Here is a 26,558-nt window from a genome sequence, read left to right on the forward strand (position 1 = left end):
ACTGAGAATTCAGCTGTCTGAGGGCAGCAAATAATGCCAATTGTACATTCCATCGTAAATCTTGCCGTGTACCGAAAAATCATCGATAAATTATTATTATTTAATAATAATAATAACAATAATAAGTTGTTAATAATAAGGAGAGTAACGAGACCATTAGCCATATTGTAAGTTCGTGCTCGAAACTGGCACAAAAAGAATACAAAAGGAGACATGATAACGTGGCTAGAGCAATCCATTGGGACCTGTCAGGAAAATGTGGGTTTGAACGAAAGGAGAGATGGTTTGACCATGTTCCAGACAGTGTGCTTGAAAATGAGGATTACAAACTTCTATGAGACTTCAGTGTGCGAACAGACCATGAAATAGGGGCTAGGAGACCGGATTTGGTGATCATTGACAAGAGAGACAAGAGCTGTCAGATTATAGATGTGGCAATTTCAGAGGATAATAGGGTGAGAGAGAAGGAAGATGAAAAAGTTGAAAAGTATCAAGATCTAGCATGAGAACTTCGAAAAATGTGGGGTGTGAGGACAAAGGTTATTCCAGTGGTAGTGGGAGCATTGGGATCAATACCACTGAGATTGAAGGACAATCTGAGAGCCATTGAGGTGGGCATTCCTGTTGCACTGATCCAGAGATGTGCATTGTTGGGGTCGGCAAGAATTCTTAGAAAGGTGCTGGAGATGTAGAAAGAAGAGAAAAAGCAAACAAGGGGTGTTTCTTGGCTTCCCTAGGCAACTTCTTGTTGCCCGGAGCCAGTGACGAAACCAGCTTCAATATCATCAATAGCTGTGCGAATCTTTAATAACAATAATAATAACTTCCTTTACATCCGGGGTAATATAGAGGAAAGGTTTGATTAATAATCATATGAGAGTGAGCTACGGACGGACGGCGCATCTTGAAAAACTTGGCCAACGTTTTCAAGTTTGGCCGTTCATAAACCGTCTTGATCTTTTTCAATTTGTATTCAGGCGTAATTGTTATTTTCAGCTAAATTTTGCTTTCAATGTCTCCAAGCTAGCAAACCTATATATACATATTTTATTGTAAGGCTTCCTGCGAATTGAAAGTAATTTGTGACTGATCATAAATGTAGCTCTTTATGTACATATGAGAAAACGTTATAGGAAAACAACTTTAATTTCTTATCAGATCGCTCGATAATATTTACCAAACATTTTCACTTCTGTGATATTTTTTCTCTGCTAATAATTGGAACTTGCCAACTAGCAAGCTTAGTTCAAGTGAACGCTGGGTCTTTTCATTTTAGTTTTTGCAGAAAATAATTAAAAGTTCATAAAAGACCATCGCCAGGGGAGAGAACCTATTGAAACCTGCTGGTGATTTGATTTTACATACACATATCCCTTTTGTAGTCATGACCAGATTTTTGTGCTAAAATTTTCCACTCGATTTTTCCATGACAATTGGCAATTCAGACCCCTTGTTCCTTTGAATTCTATAGCTAGTGCTTCTCCTCTGTTCCACTCATTCACAGGAATGAATAATGAGAATAGAATATAACAGACTAACTTCAATTTAAGGGTCAGTAGCGCAGCTGAACTGAGCTCGAGTAATTTTAACATAGTTCAGCCTATCAGTGAACAACGCGGGGTTCTTGCAGCTCAAGCAAGTTGATAAACCTAACCTGTATATGATTATTAGCAGTTCACAGTTAATACAAGCTTTCTGGCACAAACAATACTGCTGGAACACAGGTACTCTTACTTGTATAGTCATCCTAACTCTGAGATGCACCCATATATTTCACGAAATTCGTCGTTAGTTTTTTAACCGTTTGCAGCTGGGTGGCTATATTGAAGATATCGTGAAACATGCCTGGTGCAATGCACCGATTGATCGAATTGCTCCCCTACCACTCTGGAAATTTTTTCATTTATTCCTTAAGGTTACTTATGTGCGCTCGACTTAATTTTCGCAATTTCTGCCATTGATGAAAAAAAAACAGAAAAATTAAAACCTGTCATGGAAAAAGTTAACGCGAAAATTAATGTCGCGCAATTGAAGACTCCACTTCATGGCACCCTTTTACTGATTAGTTGTGCTTACGTTGTTGTTCTCCGGTCTCTAAAACTGTATAGCCTCGATTACAGGACTTGAGAAAGCGGTGGAAATCGATCCTAAACAACGTACAGAGAGAAACTACGTCGCACATGCTGACCTGTGTCCTAAAAGTTGCACGAGCCTGCATGACTAACAGCGATTTTTTGTTTTATGACGGATCTGTTTAACGCCCCGTTCACACTACGCCGGAGAAATTTGAAAACCGTGCTTTTACTCTGAAAACGTATCAAATGTTTTCTGTCCACACAACACCGGAATATTTGAAAACGGCGTTTTCATGCTGGAAAAGCGTCAAATCTTTTCCATCCACACTACACAGGAGAAATGAAATTGAAAACCCAACAATCACCATCATTTTGGATTTGTGTTTGAGGAAAACTTGTGCAGGGGAATCACGTCACTATCGTAATGTCATCGTTTTCGAAAAGCTCCGTTTTCAAAATATTTTTCGTCCAACCTAGATAACCATACGATGTTGGGCAAACTGGCCTGTGCTTGATGAACAGAATTGAAAAACATTCAGAATGGTTTCTAAGGTGGTCCGTAATTCTGAGGGGCACTGCTCTAGTTTGCCGATTTGCTCAGTGCTTATCAATTTTAAATGACGCACCGCATGCATACATCTAGATAATAAATTCATTGCTTGCATCGATGTTGTGGTAGTCAGCCGTCGTGTTCGCTAAGCTCCCTTTTTTTCGTCCTTTTCCTGCTTGAATGAGGGAGTCTCACAGGAGCTTTGCCTAGACTCACCTAAGTTAGACATATTATACAACCCTCTACGATACATCCCTCGGGCCACGCCCGAAACCTCTCGTAAATGCACCTTGTTGCAGCCCTCCTTCTTGTTGGTTTTCATGAAAAAGATTTCAGCCAATTATAGACCAACAACTACTCGTACCCATGATTTACCGGCGTTGAACAAATACTTGTTTGCAATAGACCGAGCAATGACAAAACCGAAATAGGAATGTCGCCATACATCAGCTAAACTTATTTCCCCGTCAGATGTGATATAATAGTAAGAAAAGGTTAAAAGACGTAAAGTGTGTCGCGAACGGCTAGCGTTTGTGGATGAATCTCGCTCACTTTTTTTTCCTTTGTAGCGATTGTTCTGTTTTGGTCGGTTGCATTGTTTTCCATATGATAAAATCACGGATAACAACGGCTTTTGCCAATCAATATTTATTAGGCCGTTGTGTGAGTGAGTGACTGAGTGACTGAGTGAGTGAGTGAGAACTTTATTAAAGTGTCAAAGTGTCAGGAGTTGTATAAGTCCGTCCTTACTCAATAGCAATGGTGGGTGCAGGGAGTGAAACGCCTTTGACATGTCAGTGGAAAGGATGTTCACAACAAGACTCTCGTCCCTTGCCTTCTTCCATGCCTCAACCAGGGTAATCAAGGTAGTTTCACAACTGTGATGTTTACGATATGCAGTCGAGTTTTCATACATGCGGAAGTCAAAACCTGCGGCTATCTGTTGACCCACCAGTTTTTCCAGAACTTTGTTTACACATGGAAAGATGGTAATTGGCCTGTAGTTCTCTTTAGAAAGCTTGTCCTCTTTTTTGTACACCGGGGTCCAGTCCCCCTTCTTCCAAGCACTGGGCCACACACTATTACTTAGACACGAGTTGAAAAGGGTCGTGAGTGGTTTGGACAACTGTTGCGCTCCTATTTTCAGGGCCTTAAATGGAATACCGTCACTGCCAGTAGCTTTGTTTATGTTCAGCGATTCAAGAACAGCGAGAACCTACCCTTGCGTAACAGGTTTGATTTCGATGGTTTGCGTCGAGTTCCCGTACTCCCGTTGGATCTTTTGAACACTAAGGTGATCTTTGAAATCTTCCATTGAATTACGCTCAACTGCCGCACCTCCTATTCCTTCTGCTAACGTAGCAAAATGCTCTACTAGTACTTCCGCAACTTGCTTTTGGTCTTTTATCACATTTCCATTCACATTTAAATGAATATCTTCTCTTTCTGTTCAGCCCTTTGTACTTAAGAAAGGTTTGAAAGTCCTGAAAAACACCATTGGGTTGTTTTTCAAGTCCTCTGCCTTTTTCCTCCAATATTCCTTTATCGCTGTCCTTCTCTGTTTAGTTGCCTCGTTCCTAGATCTTCGTCTGAGCTCCCAGTTTTCCGGTGTCTTGTTTTTTAAATACCTTGCCGTGGCCTTTCGTTTGGCCCTGATTGCTTTTTTCCATTCGGATGTAAGGAATGGAACGTCCTTATCACGCACTCTCATTCTTTTCACAGGCGCCACTTCATCCAGTATGTCATTAATTAGCACATTACAGACATGTACTCGATCGTCAACTTCGTCAAACAATTGCCATATGTGCCAAGGTGACGAGGACAAAAGCTGCTTGTAAACAGCAGAGTCAAGTTCTTGTAACTTCTGAAAGTGACAAATTTAGGATTGTTAGGATTTATTTTCTGCTTTAGGATTTCATAAATGAGGGCGTGATCACTCAGGCAGGGATAGTAGTTGCCTGAACACCGAAAAACTTCAGGTCTGTTGCTGAGTAACACGTCAATAAGACTCTTTGTTATTGTTGTTCCGCGCTTTTCGATCCTTGTTCATGTTGGCTTAGTAATTAGGCACTGAAAACCTTGTTTGACTTCTAAATCCATTAGTAATTTGCCCTCAGGTTTGTCAGGCGCATTCTGTCCAGATTCAGGTCGCCAATGGCTACGACAAAGTTGCTTTGTAAACTTGCCTAATTGCAAACTTCACTGAGTTCATTTTCAAGTAACAGTCGGTATTCACCGCATAAAGCCTTCGGGGGACGATAAATACCGATAATTACCATATTGCCTGTTTCTGTCTTAACCTCAAAAGCAATGATTTCCAATGTCTTGAAATTCTTCTCGAGCTTAAGCCGTTTCTTACTGAGTGATGTTGATATTAGAGCCATAATTCCACCACCGCCTTTCTTCCTGTCATTACGATTAAGGGAATAACCCGGTATAGTAAACTGAGCATTCGGGTAGCTAGCCTGCGAACGCAGACGTATTTCCGGCTGTCACTTGATTCCGCCGAAAAATAACGTCTGCGAACCCGGGCCAGGAAACGATTTCTGTGACGTTATGACTTTTGTTTCTTCTTGGCCAATCAGATTCCATGATAGAATGAAACTCAAGTGCTCCTCGCAGCGAATACCTCGCGCAGTAGTTCTGGGGTTATTTGAGCTAAACTGTGATTGGTTTAGAATTCCTACGTCACAGAAATCGTTTTCTGGCTCGGGTTCGCGGACGTTATTTTTCGGCGGAACCAAGTGACAGCCGGAAATACGTCTGCGTTTGCAGGCTATCGGGTAGCTTGCATCAATCTTTGTTTCGCTGATAAACATTATGTGAGCGCAAATTGTCTTGATAGTACTCCTCCTGAGTTCAAGTTCTTCGAATTTGTTTTGAATGCTGTTAATGTTCAGATCGGCAATTAAGAGATCCTTACCATGATATCTCCTTAAAAGTTCTAGCTGAACGTTATCCGCAATGATTTCCTCGTCTTCAGACAGCAGCTGTTCGGCAGCGTTGTCTTGTACTGATCTCTCTTGATCACTTTCCGGTGGATTGGTTTCCATTATACTGGATAATGCCTCACCTTCCGAGTCTACTACGAAGAAAGAATCACTTAATGGCGGAAGAGCACAAGCGGGGCAGCACCATTCAATGTCAGGCCTTTCTAGATAGTATTGAAAGATAGGACAAGACATTGGTAGACATTTGGCGTGCGACCATTTGTTACAGGTGATACACAAAATGGCGTCCTGGTTGTTTCTTACTGCTTTCTGACATTCCCCGCAAGGATATTTCGGTGAAGTTTTCGTCCCTTTAGGTCCAGGATTAGTCGCTATATCGCCACAGGACAGCAAGTGTCTGTCCAAGTTAAAACTGCTTGTCCCTTTGGCCGTGTATTGCACTCTACATGACAGAAAACATTTGCCACGATGTTTAAACCTGCAATTTGGATAAACAGTCGAGTTGCAGGCTAATCCCCGCACAAAGGGCAGTGTCGAGCCCTTCAACAGGGCGGTAGGAACTTCTTCCTTCCTTGTGAGGGCATCATCTCGAAAAACAGGTAGAACAGTAGCTAAAATTAGTAAAAGTTTTAGCGAGCATGCTATGGTACATCCGGCCGCCATGACACCCACGTGTTGTTGATTACAGACGAAAAAAGTCATATTTTAATTCGTCTAATTGCAATGACTATCTGGAAGCGAGATGCAGTTTGTGATGCTAATAGATTTTTTCAGCAGAAACGTTTTGAATTCCTTTTCATAGAAAAGCTGCTTTTCTTTAAGTCTGTTTTTACTAATGGCGCGAGCGTGAGCACAAGCAAAACCTTTAACCAGTGTTTTGTGCAACTACAAATTATTTACATTTGAAATATCACGCCCCCTTTAATATTACTTGGCAAAAGTTTTCCATATTTTATAATTAAAATCCGCCTGTTGAAGCTGGCATGAGGCTTTATCCCACGGTGGGCGATCGCAAGTAAGTACAAATGAGATATTTTGCAAGGATGATATTTAACAATCAAATAGTTATCGCTGCACAGCGAATCATTCGATTATTGACTTGCTCTGAAATATGGTTAAGGCAATATCAGAGTCTAAATATCGATAGTATAATTTTTTGTTGATTTATTGGCGACAGTCATTTAAATTCACGTGAAAACTAAAACAATAGCAGAAGATAAAATCCCGCTGAGCGGCTAAAAGTAAGATGACATAAATTTCCTTTTTCACACTCGCCACAAGTGCACAGAATTGCCTCAAAAATACTTTGTTATACAAAGCCCGACTGCACAAACAGGTACAGCCTACTTTAAGCTGGATGTTTATATCTGGTTTTTACCGAAATGGCAAAATGGCTAACCTTCTATACCTGGGTCTTTAGCCGGCTAATATAAGGTAAACAATCATTGAATATTATCGCTTTCCTATACATCTAACATGAACAGCGTTAAAAATAAAACAACGTATTCATTTTAAAATGTATTTTGAAGATAGCAATAATTTGTAGTGTTCATGGATAAAGGATAAGATTGTTGACTTCAGCTGGAATAAAACTTCATTTCAAATTGCAGCCTCTATATAAAGTGATAAATCGAACTAATCAGATTTTGTGATGTAAAAGCCAAAAATGTACTTATTTATCATAGCCAAGTTTACAGGGAAGAATAATAATTATCGTGATTAAAATTAAAGTCGTATTACACGTATCCGAATTTACGGTGTTTCCAGTGCTGTACAATTACACCTACGCAAACTCCGTTTTAATTCAAAAATGAAAGTGAAGAAAACTGTTTATTTTGTCCTCCCTCTACAGATGTAGACTAATTTTCGAGCGTTTAAATCTCCAATATTTATTTAAATTAAGCTACTTGTTTTCCTAGCTGTGTACATGCCAGCTGTTTGCATCCGATTAGAATAACTAAGACTAATTATTTTGCGTGAACATAGTGTTATTTATGGAAACCTGCAAACTATTGCTGGTGTTAGGCGAACAAAGAGATGGCGGCGACTGACTGGAAACGAATTCTGAATTGAAGTGAGTTTTTTACTCACAGAATTTCCTAAGCTGAACAGCCAGTAAACACGTTAGCATCATTTTGCATTTTGATGCTCATAAGGTATCACAAAATTTACATTTTTCACTTGACATTCACTCCTTAAAAGAACAAACGTATAACTGCTAAGAGCTTATGAAGTGTTCTTTGAAAGACGAAAGTAAAAGTGCGACATCCAATAAATATTGCAATTGAGAAATAATATTTCTTTTTCATTTTCAATAAAACTAAAAACAACTCAAGTGACCTCTTTAGAACTAAAATGAGGTTCTTCAGTTAAGGACGTGCGCGCCCAAAATGTTCCCACCTAAAGATTTTTTTAAAACTTGCCACGCAAAAAAATCGAAGATCAACTTTTGGGAAAAAGACTAAAACATGGGGAATCACCGTGCGCGTTTTCGAAATAAGACACATTGATGACCACGCATTTTTAGAAGCTTTCGTTATTTTAAGATGATATTATCTTACAACCATCAGCAGTAGAAGAAACTACATTAGTGGAATGTAGATCAGGTAAACGTATTCAATTCAACGCAGTTAAGTTTATAAAGTAAACTTTTGCACCTGATGTCTTTCCTTGAGGTAGAATAGGCCTTGAAAAAGAATACATTTTAGCTTGTCCCACATTCGAAGTAAACTTCGGTTGCAAGAGAGCAGAAAAGGCGAAATATTTGCGTACAGATTTTTTTTTGTTTTTGTTTTTGTTTGTTTTTTTTTTTTTTGGTTTGTTTGTTTGTTTGTTTGTTTGTTTTTTTGTTAAAATGGAGAAAATCAGGAAAGAAAGTAACGGCTATGAAGGGAAAAGAAGGGATCACCAAAGAGTAAACTGCAGTGAAGTTAACGCAACCGGTATCAAGCGATGTAGTTGCTTATATTTCTTCCTTGGCGCGCGCGCTTGATGTATGACGTGGCGCGACCTCTCAACATGAATTAGTGCACACTAAGGATGCTTCCTGTCCTCTGCTCATATTAAAATTCTTTGATACAAATTTTTAAGTCGATCGCAGCAGCCTACTATTCTAATTTAGCGATTTATTTCGTTTTTGTTTCTTTTCTGTTTATATTTTGTTTTTTTGAGGGTCTTTTACTTTGTTATCGCTTTAATTGCTGTCTGTCTTTTAGTTTCCGGGTAACGTACCTCTTCCAGACTTGCTGTTGCAAAAGGACTATTCTCCTTTGATATGCTTGCTTAACGCTGTAATTTAATCCTTGCTAAGTTATTTTTCAACACAAAGGACGAAGCAACAAAAGACAATGCTGGGTAAAATTAAGACAAAAAGGACTTTTAAAGTCAAATGAGCTTGAATCTATTTAAAACAAACCAGGCATCAAATTGACCATGCTGAAAATGCATTTGTAATTTTATTCTGTTCCCAGATGTAAGAGTTTACCACTACCATTGAAACTTGTATGTGTTAATGTTTGTGCTTTGAGGTAAGTGTATTTTAGTACGTGTCTTTTTTGATGACAACCAAATCGAGGGTTAGAAGCACACAAAGTGGATAGTACGATAATTAATTGAAAAATCATTCCCTGCATATTTTGAGGGCGACCTTGACAAATAGCTTGAACTCGTAAAGTGTTCGAGAAGCAAAGAGAATTTACCGCTTTTAGCTAAGGAATTTATTTCGCATCGATGAACAGTCTCAGTAGCTAAACATCGAGTTGTATTGCACTAAGTCTTTGAGGTATTCCGTTTAGTACATCTACTGGCTAATAACGCTGTAAACAAATTAAGACTTTAGATTCGATTCGCGATCGCCATTGTGGAAGTCGATACTCCTGTAGTTATTGACCAATATGGAGGGCCGGTATTTCTTCAATTTCAACGCCAACAGCAAATGTAACTATATATGCCACTTAAGATTACTGATTATGGCAGGAGGATTAGTCAGGGAGGGGCACTCTCGTGCAGGTTATGCTGTGTACCGCGGCAAGTTTAATTCTCGACTTGTTTGAATTGTTATAACGACAGGAACTGATCCAAGTTTGGCGAGTTAGTAGTTTGAGATTTCATGATCAGCGTCCTCACAGCGTTTTAATTTTGAATATTCTCCAAACGTAGAAAGGTAGCCGTCTTTCGAGTTTTCGGCGCTATAGATTGGAAGGTCGAGCCTGGCTCGATCACACCCCGCCAGCATTAACCGCCAAGTCCGCCAAAGGCTACAAGCATCAATGAACATCAAAGAACAGTAAGAAAAACAAAACGTGACAAAACTTCTGTGAGGTAACTTGCTACGGAGTTGCGTTCTATCCCTCAATTAAAGCAGTAATAGACCTTGTTCATCTCGAAGAAGCCGCAAGAAACGTAAAGGCTTCGATCCAGTGCTGCTGACGAACTCATCCTGAGAACAGGAGCAACTTTACTTCTTTCTTGAGACCGGCCAGCCAGAAAATAAATTTTCAAAACCATGCGCTCGATAGCTTTTTTTGTTTGTTTGTTTGTTCGTTTATTTTGTTTAATTTTTGTTTTGTGTGTGTGTTTGTTTTGTTCTTTTTTCGTTGTGGCTTGTCATGGTTTCCTACATTCCATCTGGAGGACTGAATGGATATCGATTGAGGCGTGACTCGAGCAAACAATTTTGTTTTCCAGAAACGCCGAGCTGAATAACTCGAGAGCTGAGATCGTTTAAATATTTTGATATTGACCACAGGTCACCATCACAGCATTCTATAAACAAGCAAGGACAGAGAAAATTATATCTGAAAATTTATGTATAATTAACACGTATTGTCTAAACTCCCGTTTTGCCTCCGGGGGGCGGAGTGCAGGTACACATCGTATTGGCTAAATATCAGTCGATTTCGTTAGTATTCGTTATGATTTTAGGGCTGCTCGTTAACTAATATTCAGGAACTGGGGCAAGCGCGGGAAACTGCCATGGCTTGTGCTTGTCACGTGATGTTTCTCACTGACACGCCATCGTGTGAAAGCGAGTGAAGGCCGATCAGGGTACGACACTGTTTGCGAGAAAGGTCTTCACATCCGGGTCACAAAAACAATCTTACGCCAGGAGCCCACTCTTATGCTAGTTATATTATAAATCAACTGATTATTTCCCGTGGCATGGCACGATATGTTTGTAATACAATCATGTTTTTGGTTTGTTTTATCTATGCAGATATAGCAGTTTTTAAGACGATTGTGGACCAAGCATGAGTCGTCGAGCCGACTACAGAGATATGTTATCATACACTATGGTATGTAAGAACTGTCCTGAATACATGTACAACTACGAGACATTGAGAGAGACCTGGGTGCAAGCCTGTCGTGCGAAGGGAAGAGCCTGTTATGAGCGAATCAAGTATTACTTCACTCACTCCTTTGATCGTCATTTGAAAGAAATGATCTTTGTGATAGCTTATGGAGTCGATCACACCGCTGGTATTTTCCTTGATTATAAAGGCTATACATTCTTCAAGGAAAAGATGGAGAAAGCAGCAGATTCGGGTGACAAATTGCCTGAAGTTTCACCATCAAAGGTGTCGCGAAAAACACCGCAAATGATGAGAATCTTTAAATCCCTTAAAGATTTTAACATTTTCAGCGATCAGCTGCGCCAGAAAAATCGTTCCATCGTTCGACAAAGGCAGATTAATGGTGTGTATTTTTTGGAAAGAATAAACGAGGTCATGGAGGAAAAAACGCCATCATTTTTAGCGTTTAATGCGAAGGTTTCTGAACAAGATCCAAAGAAAATCTTTCAGATTGGTTGCGTGGTTTTCTCAACGGAAAGTCAACAAGACTGCAAAAAATGTCACGTCTACATCGTGAAGGAAAACTACCCCTCACTAAGTGAAAACGTTCCGCACCAAAAATGCGACGACTTCGCAGCTGGGACCTCTGAAATGGCCGGCCTCGCCGAGATAATGAACAAACTCCAAGACAACATTTCGGGAGTGGATTTTCTCATCACACATTCAACATCATCAGAAGATATTCGTAATTTTCTGAAAGCCCAAGGACTAGACACTGGCGATAAGGAAATCATTGATACATTGACTCTTTATTCTGTACTGTTCCCCGAGTCCAGAAAAGACAACACCATGGAAGAACTTCTCAAGAAATTAGACGTCCCGTTTGACTCTTGTAAACTCCAAAACGCGGGCTATAACGCATTTTACATCATGCTGATGTTTCGAGCTCTTTTGAAAAAAGGAATTTTGTGCATGCCTTAGTTTATAGAGTAGTTTTAAATTTAAATATGTGGGTGAGGGGTGCCGTAGAACCAAAACCAAATCAATTACAGCGGCCAATCACCAAAAAAAAAAACAAAAAAACTAATGAATCAATGTGAACTCTCGTCGAGGCAAAAGCACGTAGCAAAAGCACGGGCCAAGACAAAACCAATGCCTACAGAGTACAGTACTGTCACTTAACTCCAAATGGTTAGACTACGAGTAGTCCCTCTTTCGCTTAGTCTGTCGAGTGAGACAAACGTTAAACTGAACAGTTTACAAAAAAGAAAGAGTGAAACTGGAAAAAATATTTTGCCAACATGGCAAACCACATAACATTTGAAGGCCGAATAAGATAAAATAAAGCGAAACAACGGAATGCTACAGCTATAGTTGGCTACCGCAGTATAGTACCTGATTCCAGCGAGTGACTTCAGTTATTCTGCTTAGGACGGTCTGTTCATTGTCTCAGACGCGTTACAGCCAATCCCATGTCAGTGATTCTGGAGAGCTTTGAATCTTTAGAACTTTAACTCGGTTCGAGTAAGGTCGAGGGTGAATTACAAAGAAAATGACCTGAAGGGATAGAAAAATCTCTTCGAGTTAGCGGGGGTTCGAATTATCGAGGAATCGAGCTACAGAGGGTAAAACTACAGTAAATGTAAAAAAAATAAATCTAGGAGAATTCTAGTTTGGCTCGAGGTATTTGTAGTTTTTATTTGTAGTTTTTATTTCTCCACTTGACGATATGAACACAGTATTGTTAAAAATAAGGTGCAGTGAAAGTGCAAAATATAGTAAACTAATAGGCCATTTTCCAGTTTCCTTTGCCTCTATGTCAAAACGTGTTTCGTGCGAAACCATTGTCATGAAAATACGTTTCATCTGTAGGCTTATTTTCATGCAAATCGGGCTCGTTTTCAGAGTTTTACACGAGGACTCGTTTTGAAACCGAGGCACAAGGTAACTCGGAAATGACGTATAATATGCCCTCAAGAGATTCTCTTGATGCCCTTGAACTAAATACATTAATTTTATTTTAGGATAAAAAGAAAACTAGTATAAGACAGGAAAGAGTAAACACATAGTAAATAAAACGTTTATATTGGACTTATTAATACGGAGCAATATGAAACTGGTAAAGTGCTTTTTTAAATAGTTTTCTAGTCCGCTTACTGTATTACATACCGCCGGTAAAGTTAGCGCGCGATCAGAGAACGTTCTTGGTCATCGGAAGTTGCAACTAGCGAGGGTCTAATGTTAAACTGAAGAAAAGGAAGTAACTGACAGGTTTTTGTCGTTCTTTTAGCTGATATGGGAAGAAGTGACTAGCTTTTATTCCGCGACAATTAAAATTTACCGGTATTCTTACTTTTGTGAGATTGGTACTGGTTATTGGGTCGAGTGAAGTGCAGTTTACGGAGTAATCACGCGATTAATAATGGTAATAGGACAGAGTGGAGTCCAATTCGGTCTGTAAGCATACGAGTGATAAACAAAATCGGATGACCGCGAAGCGGGAGTCCGATTTGTTGCCAATCACATTTGAGGAAATTATAATTATTATGATAAACGTGCGAATAACGTAGGAATCCAATTGCCGGTATCCAGTTACAAAGAAGTACATTGTAATTGGACACCTGTAATTGGACACCCACGTGATTCAACGTGCACATATTGCTATTATTTTCATATGTATGGCTTTGTTTAACTTATGGAATTGTGGCTGGGGGGCCTATCTCCAGAAACACTCATCAAGAGGAATTACCAAAACATTTCCTTGCAAAAGCTTCCGGAAGAAACTTAACTCCTTGATTGACTCTGAGATGGAGTAAATTTTTAATCAGCATCTGCTAGTCTAGGATCTTGGGAAACCAATGAAACCAGTTCCTTAAACCAAGGAACCCTGTGTTACATCAGTACCTACAATAATAAGCATAAGGAGAGGGGTTGGTTAGGAACTTACTCAACTTTTCAAACAAATCTGCAAAGGTGGACCACCCGAATTTATTCGAAAGAGAGGACTGTTAGCTAGCAGAATTTGGCTTTTATCAGCAGCTGAGCTATGAAAAAAGCATTCACAGCAAAATCCTGCCAGCTAGGGAACAAGTTTCTATTGTTGATGTCATAAACTTCTTCAAATCTTGTTTTCTGATGAACAAATAATTATTTTACATGTACCTTGATGGAAACCTTACAGTAATAGTTTTCTAACGTACGAAGACACCTTTAAGAAAAAAATATACAAAAAATAAATGCAACAAAAAAGTGCATGACTAAGAAAGAATAAGATGGATTATCAACAAAAAGACACCAAAAAATGGCCAAACTTTTCAAGACATGCTAGTTTTAAATACAATTGCCAGTTATTTCAAGCAGTCTTTTCCATTTGTTTCTCTCTCTCCATGTAGTTAAACATTCTTAAAAAAAGATGTTTGAGTTATTGAGGTTTTCGCCCTCGCCTCTGTTCCATTTCTGATGTCTTTCCTTTCATTTCCTCGGCTTGCATAGCATACCGCTCCCTTATGTATCTAAATGCCTGTGCATTTGCAAATGGTAGTCCTGTGACGGGATCATGATATCGAGCGGGTAGCCCTGTGACAGGGCAATAAGTCTTATGTGGAACTTTTGGGTTTTTGGTGGGGAAGTATGCAGCAGGGAAATTCTTTGCATCTGTAAAGATCAGAAAATTTCTGCAGCAGCGCCTGGATGAATCCACATTCACCTCATCATCCTCATTGTCATCAACTTTCACCAGTGGCTCTGTTACCTCTAGAACTGGCATAGATAATGAATGAAACCGGACAGTAGGACCCTTAAATGTCACCTTCTGGATTTTAGTTTTCTTCTTGTCTGCCTCCAACTGGTGATAAGCTTGTAAAGAAGCAACATTCTCTTCTTCTGTTATTTTAGCCTCTGCCAATAGTTCCTCTTGTGTTAAGCGCCTCATGTCGAGGAATTTTTTTGGCTGCGTTTTCTTAAGCAGTGTCTTTTTCTCCTTTTCCTGTCTGAAACGATTCTTCGTTGCTTGAGCGCGTTCAACTGTAAGCGCTCGAGTGGACTTTCTAACTCCCTCCCGAGGTTCTTCTTCAAAACTTCTCCGTTTCTTTGCGTCTGACTCTTTACTAGACGGCTTTGATGTTCCTGCATCCTTTTTCGGAGCCCTGTATGGTTTGATTATCTGCTTTTTTCGCTTTCTTACTGGTTCCTCGTCCGCCTGATCATCTATCACTTCATCTGTCTCAGAGAGACTGAAATCAGAGTCAACGACATCAACTTCTTCGTCTTCTGTTGCGTATTTCTCATCGCCTGATTCTTCTTCAAACCCTCCAAATGCTGTCTTATAAAAATCATCAACGTCTTGTTCGTCTTCTATCAGTTTGGACATCAAACTCCCAGCATTTCGCCGAGTTTCTCTGCCTTTGGCTAGACTCTCAACTTCATCCGCCATTTTGAACAGACGAAGCGTGCTTGAGCCCGCGCATATCAGCGACTTATAAGTTTTGATTGGTACAGCGAGGGAGGGGAGGACAGGGTTTGTTAGCCAGAAGGCGTATACGTAACATAGCAAACTTTAAAATCCCCATTGCAAAATGGAATTTCGAAATATTTTTCCTAATAATACAACAGTAATGTGGCTCCGAGATAAATTGATACTCGAAATGGCTGAGAAAGAAACCTATTTTCATAAGTTTTCCCACCCTTGCTTTGCATAACTTCACCCCTCCCTAGTAAGAACCTATGTTTTATTGCATGCTGGGAATGACTCAGGTAAAAGGAAGAGAAACATGGCGGCATTGAATATTCCTGGCTTTCAAGAACAACTATGGGGTAATGGGCCATCTCCAGGCGCTTTTTACCATTTCCCTGGAAATCAAAATGGCCCTAAAACTGCCGAGCAAATTTCACCAGCGAAAAGAACTTTGTAAGTATAAAGAACGTGGTCCAAGAGTGAGGCAATTTAAAAGTTCTTCATAGCAAGCATAAGCTTTAGCTTACTTTATAAAATTTTCAAATTTGAAACTGTTCATGGAACTATACTGTTCAATGTATTTGCGGCGAAAACTGGAAATCGTTGAGGTGTTTTACTCAGATAAAATGAATTTCAGAGATCAGCTTAGTATATTGTGCCAAAACGTTACTTCAAAGTCTTCAAATTTTGCTTAAATTGGTTATTTTTTAACCTTCACCAGATATCCTACAACAACTGGTACGTCTGTACTGGGCGTGAAGTTTGATGGTGGTGTTCTCATGGCAGCTGATACATTAGGTCAGTTATATTATCATGCAATGTTAATATCCAAAGAAGTTGTGTTTGCAGAACATTAATTACTCGGAAATTTGTACTTAGTCTACATGTACTTATACGTAACTGTACATTTGTGCTGACGGTGTTATTTGAAACAACATGCAAAATCAGCAGTCTACTGCACTGTAGATGTTCACTCCTCCTTGTCCTTTGGAGAGACCTTTTGTAACAGTTTCCAAATTGGTATACGTAACAGAATGTGTGACAGGCTTTGGTGGCCTAGTGGTGATTGCGAGGGAATCCAGATCATATTTGGTTCCTGCCAGCATAGTTAACTATGCTGCCAGGCCACTGTGTTGTGTTTTGGGGTGGCACTTCACTCTCAAAGTGCATTACTCTGCCTAGGCTGCGTAGGGCCAAGTTGCTCGAAAGCTGATTTTAAATACTTATCCTAGCAAAAAGTTGGTCTGTATTTGAATTGCTTATGTATAAAGGTGCGGTTCACTGTAATGTTTTTGGACCCAGAAATTAATCAACATCAAAACTGGAGGATTTAAACATCTAAAAAAAAAACACTTGAAAAGCTAGAAAAGGGAAAAATCAAAATTCATGCTACATGTAATCATGGATCAGCTTAATTTTGCTTTGAACACCTGGGTGCAGCAGTACTGATAAATGGGTACCAGCAAAACATTGGCCCGAGACAGTCTGACAAAATGTTGAGGAGAAACCTCTGATGGACTAACATCCTATCCAAGAGAGGGTAGAAATACTCCTGGCATCCTCATGCTACAGAAACTGGAGTTATAACACTGTGGCTTGACACTTGATTCTTTTTTATTTTTCTATATTTCCTCCATGACAGATATTAGTGATATGCATTTTTTTCTAATATGCAAACAGTTTTGAAACCTTGTTAGTGACAATCCATTCTTTTAGGTTCCTACGGATCTCTTGCAAGATTCCGTGAGGTTTCAAGACTGACAGCTGTTGGAAATAACACAGTTGTTGGTGGTTCAGGAGACTATGCAGACTTTCAATACCTTAAATCAGTTCTGGAACAAAAAGTGTAAGTTCTTAATGATCATTGAATGTGTTAAAATGGGATCATTCATTTTTTGAGAGAAAATGTTAAAGAAAATTTTGATTTGTGGTCCAGTTTTGTTTAGCCATTTTAAAACTGTCAAGTAAAAAAGAATACCTCCATATGTTTTGTGTATTTGTGGATGATATATTAGTAACTTGAACTGTTAAATGTAATAATTTGTCATGGTGGAACCTTTGATTAGACATGTAAATGTATAGAGATAACAGGCAATTAGCAAAGTACATTCTTCATTGAAAAAACATTGTTGTGTTGAATCTCTTTCAGTATTGACGATGCCTGTTTAAATGATGGCCATGGCTACACACCAAAGTCTATATACTCATGGTTAACAAGAGTCATGTACTACAGGTATTAGAGTGCAAAGAAAATCAGTTTTCAGGCTTTCTCTTTGGGCAAGCTGTAACTACAATGAGCTTGCCCAAGCATCATTTTCTCTAGTTCCAGAAACATTTCTTACTAGCATGATTGGTTAATTTGGAATTACTGTAACTATTTTTTTCATATCCTTCAGCAAGATTGTAATTCAAATTTCCTTGAACAATTTTACCCCCCCCCCCACCCCCCCAAAAAAACCAGAAAAAAATGCACTTGGTCCTCAGGCAAGCTAGGTGGGTAATCCACCAGTCTGACCACAAAATCCACTAGTCCTGCATAAATTATGGGCCAAGGTCTTTTTTTTCATGCTGGCGTGGTGGTTTTTGTTTGTTTTTTTGTCTTTTGCTACTGGTGTTTTAGTGATGGCCTTTAATCAAAGATCAAACGACTGCTGGCTCTCATATGAAAATTAAAATTAATATTCAGTAGTTCTGGCATGTGATTTAGACAGCATTTTTTACATGTAACATGTGGCTTATAAGCTCTCCCTGGTTGGCAAGGGAAGATCCCCTTGGATACACACTATACATGAAGACCTCCGGGGTGTGTTCGTTGAACTACAATTATCAGTTGAGTAAGGCGCGACAAAAATTTGGTCATTGGGTTTTAAAGTAAAAATCATGTTGTTGTCACAGGCAACTGGTTCCATTTCCAGTGGCAATTTGTCAGCTTTGACGTCATTAGCAGCAAAGTGCACGAAACTGTACGCGACGCGACAGGCAATGCCCAGCTGTTGATATTGTTGCCAATGGAAACAAAGTAAGTTGCCCATGAGAACACCATAATTTTAAGTCCAAAAATTTGTCACCAAACTTCCGTTGTGTCTTACTCAACTGATAATCGTAGTAAGATGTACTTGTAGATATACATTAATCATTACAATAAGTCATCTGGATGTAACATCTCCACACCCACTCTGTTTCCCATCTTAAAGAAATATGCTGTATCCCCAAAAATACAAATATACAGCTGTAACCACAATATCAATATTTAATTGGTGCCTTTTTGTCTTATAGGCGTACACGGTTTGATCCATTGTGGAATCAGGTTGTCATAGGCGGTGTTCACAACGGTGAAAGGTAGGAGTTTCAATTTCCATTCTGCGGTAGAGATTTTTACAATCGCTGTCTTGAGCAATAAGGCCACTTACTTTCACTTTGTATAGACTTTTCACTGAGCCAGCTAGCATGTAATTATTGTTAACTGCCGTAGTCAACAAAGAGAGATATCGCATGTGCATGTACCAGGACCAGTGAAATAATAATAAGTAAATAATATGCTTTATTTATCCATCTTTAAATGAAAGGTAATGCTTTAGCATTATTGGACTCTGTGTGACAGTTTGCTCCTGGTGTTTATATCAGTTTCTTAGGTTGTGTTGACAAGATTGGTATCGCTTTTGAGGCACCCACAATATCCACTGGATTTGGAGCATACCTGGCACAGGTAAGAGTCAGTCGTCTTTGTTATGTCTTGGACTGTATTATGAAATGGCATGAGTCCAGATTCATAAATTTGTTCGTTAGCAGGCTCTTAGGTAGATGGGTGTCCAGGTGTCCTGTGGACGGCTACTTATAAAAGAAAATCCTTTTATTATTTATGTTGCCTTATAAATTATTTAATTGAGCAGACCCTAAAGCACATTTTGGATGCCCACTTTTCAAATCCTGGCTAAAAGCCTGTTTGGTAGTAACTTGTTTTGAGCAGCAGAGTGTGACTTGGGTGTGTTTACAAATTACATGTGGCCAAAATATAGAAAATTTGAAATCAGACCTTGGTGTATTCCTTTTTGGCATCACTGTATTAACGTGATATTATATGGCTGTTTCAAGAAAGGTTGTTCAATGTTCAATCATTCTTCATTCAATACAGTCTAAGCATCCCCAACAGTGTCGAAAGGTAGCGTGGATTGTTGCTTGAATGAAGTTCCATCATGATGAAAGGGGAAATCATGAGTCCTGGTGAACACAAAATCCACAATTTCTTCTTCTGTCATGTTGAGAACCATGACCTTCAATGAAACAACAGTGTGCTAACACTACCTATGATTCCTTTAAGTATCATTGCATACACTACTAAAAGCAACCTATCTCGTCATCATCTTTATTGAGCTGGTAAATCTGATGAAGCATCACACCAACTGTTAAACCAAAAGAAAAGAAAACATACGCTCTATAAAAGATCCTATACAAAATAAAACCTAAGCCTATCAAATCCAATTGTAGCTATCTCTGCGGAATGCACAAACTTTCTTGACACAGCTAGCCTCTTTCAGGTGTTTAGTTAGTTCAGTCAGTTGGGGAGCAGTGCAAAAAAAGGGAGCACAAAAAAAATGTTGGAGAAGGCTAGGACACAACTGTGTTTTTTTCTGAGTTCTTACAAACACATCTTTGCTGTGACGCTTTTAAGACAATTGCATTCGTATGCCTACTGACCATTGTGTTCTTCTTACCCTAGCCAATTCTTCGCGATGCATTTGAAAAGAATCCCAGCATGTCTCTAGATCAGGCACGGCAAGTGATCACCAGATGTCTACAAGTTTTGTTTTACAGAGATGCCAGATCTCTAAACAAGGTTTGTGACTAAGTGACACACTATCTACTTGTATCCAGTCAACACCTCAACTGACCTGGTGGGCAGTGGATAGTTGAAAGGCTGTCTGTCAGGTGTGAAATCACAGTGTCCGAAGTAATTATTGGCTGTCAACAGGAAGCTTATTGGGGCAGACGTTGGTTGGTGAAGATGGAGTGCGAGAAAAGAGTAACCCTGTCCACTGCTCTTACACTCCCTTCTCTGCCTTGCTCTGCCTTGCTCTGCCTTGCCAAATAGCTCTTTTTGTAGGCTAACACAGTAGCAACGTGTAGTAAACGTTTTGTAGTTTTTTTCCTATCTGGTACCTTTTAAAATTACTCTACAGACAGACTCTACTGTTGCTGCTCGCATGTGGTTCATTTGATTTGTTCGAAAGAAGAGATAAGACCACATTTGGCTGATTCTTCAAGTAGATTTCCCGAGGTCTCTTTATCTCCTCGCAGGAGGAACAAAATTAATGAGCAAACAGACAGACTCGGACTATATGAGATTCAGGCTAAGAGGAGGAACTAAAAATTGTGGATTAGAAGTGACACGGTTAACCAAGAGCATCATAGTGTAATGAAGTTACAGCATGGTTGATTGCCGTGAATTCACTGGGTATCATGTGTAGTTTGAGTGTGAGGCAAGGATGCTTTTCTTTTGATTTCAGTTTGAAGTGGCAGTAATTACAAAGGATGGTGTAGATATTGAACCAGTGACTAGTGCCGTGACTAACTGGGAAATTGCTCCCATGGTCAAGTAGGTTTCAGTTTTTTGTATTATTATTGTTATTGTTATTGTTGCTATTGTTATTGTTATTGCTATTGTTATTGTTATTGTTATTGTTATTGTTATTGTTATTGTTATTGTTATTGTTATTTAATTTTTGGCGTCATACATTGTATGATACATAATACCCCAACTTCGCCATGACTTTGACAAGAAATATAGAATTTCTTCACAAAATACTTAATTCCCGACTATACCTTGACCTTTTGTAAATTTTTTTCCTGTTGTTTTTGTTGTCGTTGTTTATCGAAGGGTTAAGTGGCCAGTTTTGCAGTACTGTGTGTCAAGTTCAGTGCTTTGCTAAGTGTTGCATTTTCATTTGTATGTTATTTGCAGAGGCTACGAGTGAACCTGGAACATCCTATTATTGTTTTGAACAGTTCAGTGTGTCTCTAAGTCGTTTTTTTTTTTCAGTGCCTGTACGATATACATGCAAAACAAAGTTACAATAAAATAATGAAACACTTTATAATTGCTTTGTTGTGTTATTATTGCTGGTAGCCTTATCGAAGTGCAAAAGAGCAGCCAAAAGTATATTTTATTAACAGCAGTCGCGTCTATAACATTAGAAAATCTAATTTTCTTCATAAATTTTCTTTTTATTAGTTTGCTCACTTGCAATCATTGCTACATAAGGTTGACTATTAACAAGTGTCAGAATTGTAGCCCTTATTTGCTTCATCGATAAATAATAAATCGCTAATAAATTACATCAATGCCAGAAAAGATTGGAAGTTGATAAAATTTCTCCAGTTTAATGAAACGGGAGCTGACATGCGTCGCCAGCAGTGCTTTCTTCAAGCATTTGGATATTTTTTCGCAATCTGTTAATGTAATATTGTTATCTCAAATTATCCTGTAAATGTTCGAGATTCGCCTGATTCCCAGCGTTAATTAGGGTTGACACCCCCCCCCGGCCCCTTCCCCCCTTCCCCCTTCCCCCACTCTCCCCTCCCCGACCTAATGACTTCCTTTGATTCATTCAGAGTCTTGTCTGCACGGTGGAAAGGACAGTTACAAAAAAACCCTTGCTTGTTAATTCGAGGATGCATTTTAGCCGTAAAATGAATTCAAGTAAATTCAATGTTGACGAAAAAAGGTTAAAATCAGTAACGTGTTTTATGTTAATACATGATAAAAATTCTTGCAAGTTTGGTATAAATTTATAATGTTGCCGATACTAGCTGTCAACAGTTTTATCAATGTTCCTTAAAATTTACTTAGTAAGCAAGAGTTTTGAAAGTTCAGACAACTAAAAGTCAATAGTTCACTTAAGAAGACAACAGCGTGTGTATTAGCAACTCCTTACAATGTCTCCATATGCTATTCGTGTTCTATTTCAAATTAAGCAACGCGTTGTTAACACAGGACTGCGTGTGTATTGTCACCTTACAATGCTTCCATGTGTTTTAGTTAAAACGAAAGGTTTGTTAAATCTTCTTGGTGAGAGCAAGAAACACCTTCATGGTGTAAACTGCGTCGTTTCCACCGTTATGAAGAATGTTCTCGTCAAACGGAATTGCCAGGTCACTCAGCAGACGCTTGAGACCGAAGACAGCTGTTCCGCTGGTCAGCAGTGCTAAGGCAAGGAGCTGAGTATCAAACATGGGTTTTCCTTCCAGCGAGATGCCGGAACTGGCAAGGTACGCTTCATCATTGGTTCCCGAGTGAGTCACCAAGAAATCCACATCCCTGATATGCTGCATGAACCTTCCAGCGGCTTCTTTCAGGGACATGCGCTCTGAAGTACCAAAGCTAAACTTCTCTCTGTTATCAGGAACGTAATCCCTGTTTACAAAATGGCTGTTTTCTGTGATAATAAAATGAAATGCTTTCTCGTTGCCCTCTGGTTTAGCCAAGGAACAGACGACGAAGCCGATTTCAAGAATTACGCTGTGGTCATTTTCATACGTTTCCACATCAAACGCCATCATACGCGCGTTTGGTTTAGTTTGCAGGAAGCGGCGTAGTTGGCCAACACTCTTTTTGGCATCATCCTTTCTCCTGAAATAGCGATGAATACAAACTGTATTTTAGCCTTGAAAAATAGTTTTAATTCAAAACAGTATATAACCTTTACTACTCCGACAGCGTTCGAACCACTTTTCAACTTCCTAGCCACTGAATTTCAAGACTCTGCGTTAGAAAATTAATTTACAGGTTGGAAAATTAATTTTACAGCGTAGGCGGCTTTATTACTCAGTCAAACACGTGCAAACACGAAATCCTGCTTTTACTGAAACTCGCTGAAAGAGAACACAAACTTGGCTGGTTGGAAGCAATATCGTGATTTATATATTACAGGACAGAGCGAAACGATAGGACTAGCAATACAAAAAATTAGGCGATGTAGATGCAACCGATTACAAAAGTAGTTGGGAACGTTGTTAAAAATATCATTATGACTAGCATAAATTAATTTGAACTAAACTAACGCCACGCGTGAGGTCTACTCGCAAATCAATGCGACATATCGATGTTGAACTTATGCTAAACCGCCATATGATGTGCCTTAGTTTAGATTGTGAGTGACAAAACTAAGGTTAGGTAAAGCTAAGCGGCCCAGGGCAAATAAGCAGCAAGATTAGATTGCTATGTTTATTTCCTTATGTTTTCGAAGAGCCACTATAGGTTGTGTTGTTCACACTCATCTGATAACATTTCTTCAAGCACCGTGATCAATTGTGCTAACAAACATCTCCCAATAACAAACCCTGTAAATCTCTGAGACAAGAATAGTGTCGATAATAAGCCCATAGGTTCAGTATGTTTAGCTTTAGCTCTAAAAGGAGGATATAGATAATTCTGATGAAAAGGTCTCTAGAATGTGGTCTGTAGTTGAGTGTCGTTTGAGTGTCCTCAGAAAATTCTGTTGTTTATTTTTATTTAACGACAGTAGTACTCGATCGTTTTGCGTTTCTTATTGTCATGTTTAAAGAGTTTTACTTGCGTGCGCGTTACCTGTTTGTGCCTTAAAGTTTTCAAACAAGGGATCGCTTCTAAAATATAATTACAGTCGAACCTCCGGTTGCGACCACCTCTTGAAAGCGTCCACCTCTCCTCAGCGATCAGTTTTCCAAAATACTAAAAGTATTCAAGGCAAATCACTATATTTGGAACCTCTTGTAAGCGACACCTCTCGTAGGCGACCGCGACCACTTTAAGAGCTAAAAGTTTGAAATTTTCTTTTGTTTGAACCTCTCGTAAGCGACCACCTTCCGTTAGCGCTCACGGTAGGTTAGACTGCACAAACATTTTTGAAACCCAAAATACTCTCTGATAGTAATCCCTTTGTCTCTCTCCCCATCGACGAAAACAATTCAAGACTACTAAAAAAATAATAATAAAACCCCAGAACATATTCTCGAGATTTTATGTTCAGTTTGTCATGAGCGTGTGAACTCAGACCTTTTTTTGCTGAAAAACTACAAATTCGAGGAAGGATTTACTGACATTAGCCGTTTTCTAAGAAATAATCAACTATTTATACAGCTTTCTGCGAAAGGGTGTGAGACATTTGCTAATTTTGAGGCAGAGTCTGTGATGGAGAAGTTTGTTTCTTTAACACTGAGGCTCATGCATTTACTGTATAACGTATAGCTCTTTTGGTCAATGAAAAAATTAGTCCTCAATGAACATTTCTTGCGTCAAATAAAAAGTTTTTTCTACTTCTTTCTGTTTAATTAATTATTAAAATACCCTTCTCCAGTTCCAGGAAAACTGTTACGAGTGCACGTGATGCTGTTTCTCAGAAAAGCGAGAACTGAAGGTCGGTTTTTTATTGAAGTTATCGGAAATGTTTGGGTTTGTTGTTGAAGAAAATGTTTTAACAACATTTTGAGATTAGGGGCGAACGTTCAGTAGCGCCGGAGGAAGAGATAATAATAATTTTATTGATTTCTATCATTTCTCAAAATATACACGGGAACATTACGTATGAATAGTCTCGGAGAAGAAAATGTCAGTGAACTAAAAATTATCAAAATATGGCAGCGAACTTGTATGTAATCTCTTACATACAAGAGCGAACAAAATGGAGTACTACATTTTACTTTGTCCAGTTGTGCTAACAGTCATCGTTACTAATTGAACACACTCGGCGAAAAACTACTACACACGGTAGCTTAAATATGTCGTTGTCATCGGCACTCATGACCGGTTATTTGTACTTATACAGAAGTCATAAGCGCAAAACTTGTGATATGTTGATCGCCTTACCTTGCTTTGATATTGTCATTCGCCCTCTTCAGGGAGAGAGAAAAATCCCTGTGAGATTGAGAGTCGTGAAATGATCTTGCTTTCTCCTTCACCTTCACGTCCGAGACATTCGACACATCGGGCAAGCTCCTTCCTGTTATCTTCTCCAGTTCTTCTTTGATCTTGAGATATTTTCCTGACTCGACAAGAACGTGAGTTGTCCCATCAAACAGCTCAGCAACAACGAATTGAAATCCTCGGTGGTTACGATGGAAATTTTTGAAGAAAGCCTCCACGATATGCTCTTGTTTAGCATACTTGTTTTTGAAATGATTACACCACTCTATACGAATGGACTCGTACTTGTGGTAACGAACATATCTTCCGTCATCGGGTAACTTTACAGAAGCGTTTGCCATGCTCTTTAATGGGAAAACTGCTCTGAGGAATCGATGTAGTCACAAGTATAGAAGGCGTTTACTTCTAGAAGCTGGAAATGTATATTATAAGCTAGTGAGTCATATCACTTCACTCAACCTATTTTAGTCACTGGTTACATCATGCTCTTAAGACGATTCACCAATCAAGATTGTGCAGTTCTATTTCTACCAATGAGGGGTACTATACTCACTATGCTTCCTGAATCATCAATGAGTTACATGCAAAGCAGCATGACGAAGCAGTTTTCAACAGCCCTTGGTAAGCCGTCCTCAACCCCGCCGCCTTTTACAAAAAAGTGAAGGTCTGGGGTCGAGAATGATGTCAAGTGTCCTATCATTACTAGGATTGAGGACCGTAAGGACGTTCGCGCCCATAATTGTTTCTGCACATCCTTACTGCGCCACCTCTCGCCACGTCATACATCAAGCACGCGTGCTAAGGAAGAAATATAAGCATGGTACCGGTTACGTTAACCTCACCTGCAATTTACTCTCTTAATGGTAGGTGATCCCCTCTTTCCTTTTCATAGATCACTTCCTTTGCTGATTTTCTCCATTTTGACAATAAACGAAAAAATCTGAACTCGAGAAGTTACAAATATATCGCCTTTTTTGTTCTCGTGAACATAACCGAAGTGTTCTTCGAATGTGGACGGGTAAGGCTAAGGGGGGACCCGCCCCCCCCCCCGGGGGGCCCTCCCCTAGATCCGCCACTGGGTTAATATGTATATAATCTTTATCAAGGACTATTCTACCTCAAAGAACGATATCAGCTGCAAACGTTTACTTAATATACTTAGTTGTGTTGAGCTGAGTACGTTTACCTGATCTAAATTTCACTAATGTAGCTTTCTTTATTGCCGATAGTTGTAAGCCAAGATTGTCTTAAAATAGCGAAACCTTCTAAAAACCCATGGTCTTCATTGCACCCTATATCAAAAACAAGCCGACAGTGACACCCCACTTTTTTGCTTTTTT

The 26,558-nt window shown here is 39.2% G+C and overlaps 4 protein-coding genes and 1 pseudogene across 5 annotated transcripts; 2 read left to right on the forward strand and 3 right to left on the reverse strand.

Annotated features, from left to right (window-relative positions):
- Nucleotides 1–3,841: 3,841 nt before the first annotated feature.
- Nucleotides 3,842–6,239, reverse strand: LOC145473619 (uncharacterized; annotated as a pseudogene).
- On the forward strand, nucleotides 6,092–12,014 carry LOC145479460 (uncharacterized). 2 transcript variants are annotated; one of them, XM_081457831.1, is made up of 2 exons: nucleotides 6,092–6,175; nucleotides 9,047–12,014. In XM_081457831.1, exon 2 carries the CDS (start codon nucleotides 10,826–10,828, stop codon nucleotides 11,846–11,848), a length of 1,023 nt encoding a protein of 340 aa, XP_081313957.1. In that variant the 5' UTR covers nucleotides 6,092–6,175; nucleotides 9,047–10,825; the 3' UTR covers nucleotides 11,849–12,014. The 2 variants fall into 2 exon arrangements, with proteins under 2 accessions (XP_081313957.1, XP_081313958.1); XM_081457832.1 differs by lacking the exon at nucleotides 6,092–6,175 and having other exon boundaries at nucleotides 9,056–9,103; nucleotides 10,792–12,014.
- A 6-nt stretch (nucleotides 12,015–12,020) lies between these two features.
- LOC145479461 (vacuolar protein sorting-associated protein 72 homolog) lies at nucleotides 12,021–15,299 on the reverse strand. Its single transcript, XM_081457833.1, has 2 exons — nucleotides 14,179–15,299; nucleotides 12,021–13,771 (listed from the first exon to the last, which is right to left on the reverse strand). Exon 1 carries the CDS (start codon nucleotides 15,297–15,299, stop codon nucleotides 14,289–14,291), a length of 1,011 nt encoding a protein of 336 aa, XP_081313959.1. The 3' UTR covers nucleotides 12,021–13,771; nucleotides 14,179–14,288.
- A 70-nt stretch (nucleotides 15,300–15,369) lies between these two features.
- On the forward strand, nucleotides 15,370–21,432 carry LOC145479464 (proteasome subunit beta type-4-like). The gene is made up of 9 exons (XM_081457835.1): nucleotides 15,370–15,773; nucleotides 16,042–16,118; nucleotides 17,037–17,166; nucleotides 17,470–17,553; nucleotides 18,597–18,659; nucleotides 18,945–19,026; nucleotides 20,038–20,154; nucleotides 20,825–20,913; nucleotides 21,280–21,432. The coding sequence occupies exons 1-9, from the start codon at nucleotides 15,637–15,639 to the stop codon at nucleotides 21,290–21,292; spliced, it is 792 nt and encodes a 263-aa protein (XP_081313961.1). The 5' UTR covers nucleotides 15,370–15,636; the 3' UTR covers nucleotides 21,293–21,432.
- A 130-nt stretch (nucleotides 21,433–21,562) lies between these two features.
- LOC145479463 (uncharacterized) lies at nucleotides 21,563–26,248 on the reverse strand. Its single transcript, XM_081457834.1, has 2 exons — nucleotides 25,162–26,248; nucleotides 21,563–22,947 (listed from the first exon to the last, which is right to left on the reverse strand). Exons 1-2 carry the CDS (start codon nucleotides 25,557–25,559, stop codon nucleotides 22,374–22,376), a joined length of 972 nt encoding a protein of 323 aa, XP_081313960.1. The 5' UTR covers nucleotides 25,560–26,248; the 3' UTR covers nucleotides 21,563–22,373.
- Between the last annotated feature and the right edge of the window lie 310 nt (nucleotides 26,249–26,558).

Source organism: Orbicella franksi, chromosome 2 (assembly GCF_964199315.1).
Source record: "Orbicella franksi chromosome 2, jaOrbFran1.1, whole genome shotgun sequence".
NCBI lineage: Eukaryota > Metazoa > Cnidaria > Anthozoa > Scleractinia > Merulinidae > Orbicella > Orbicella franksi.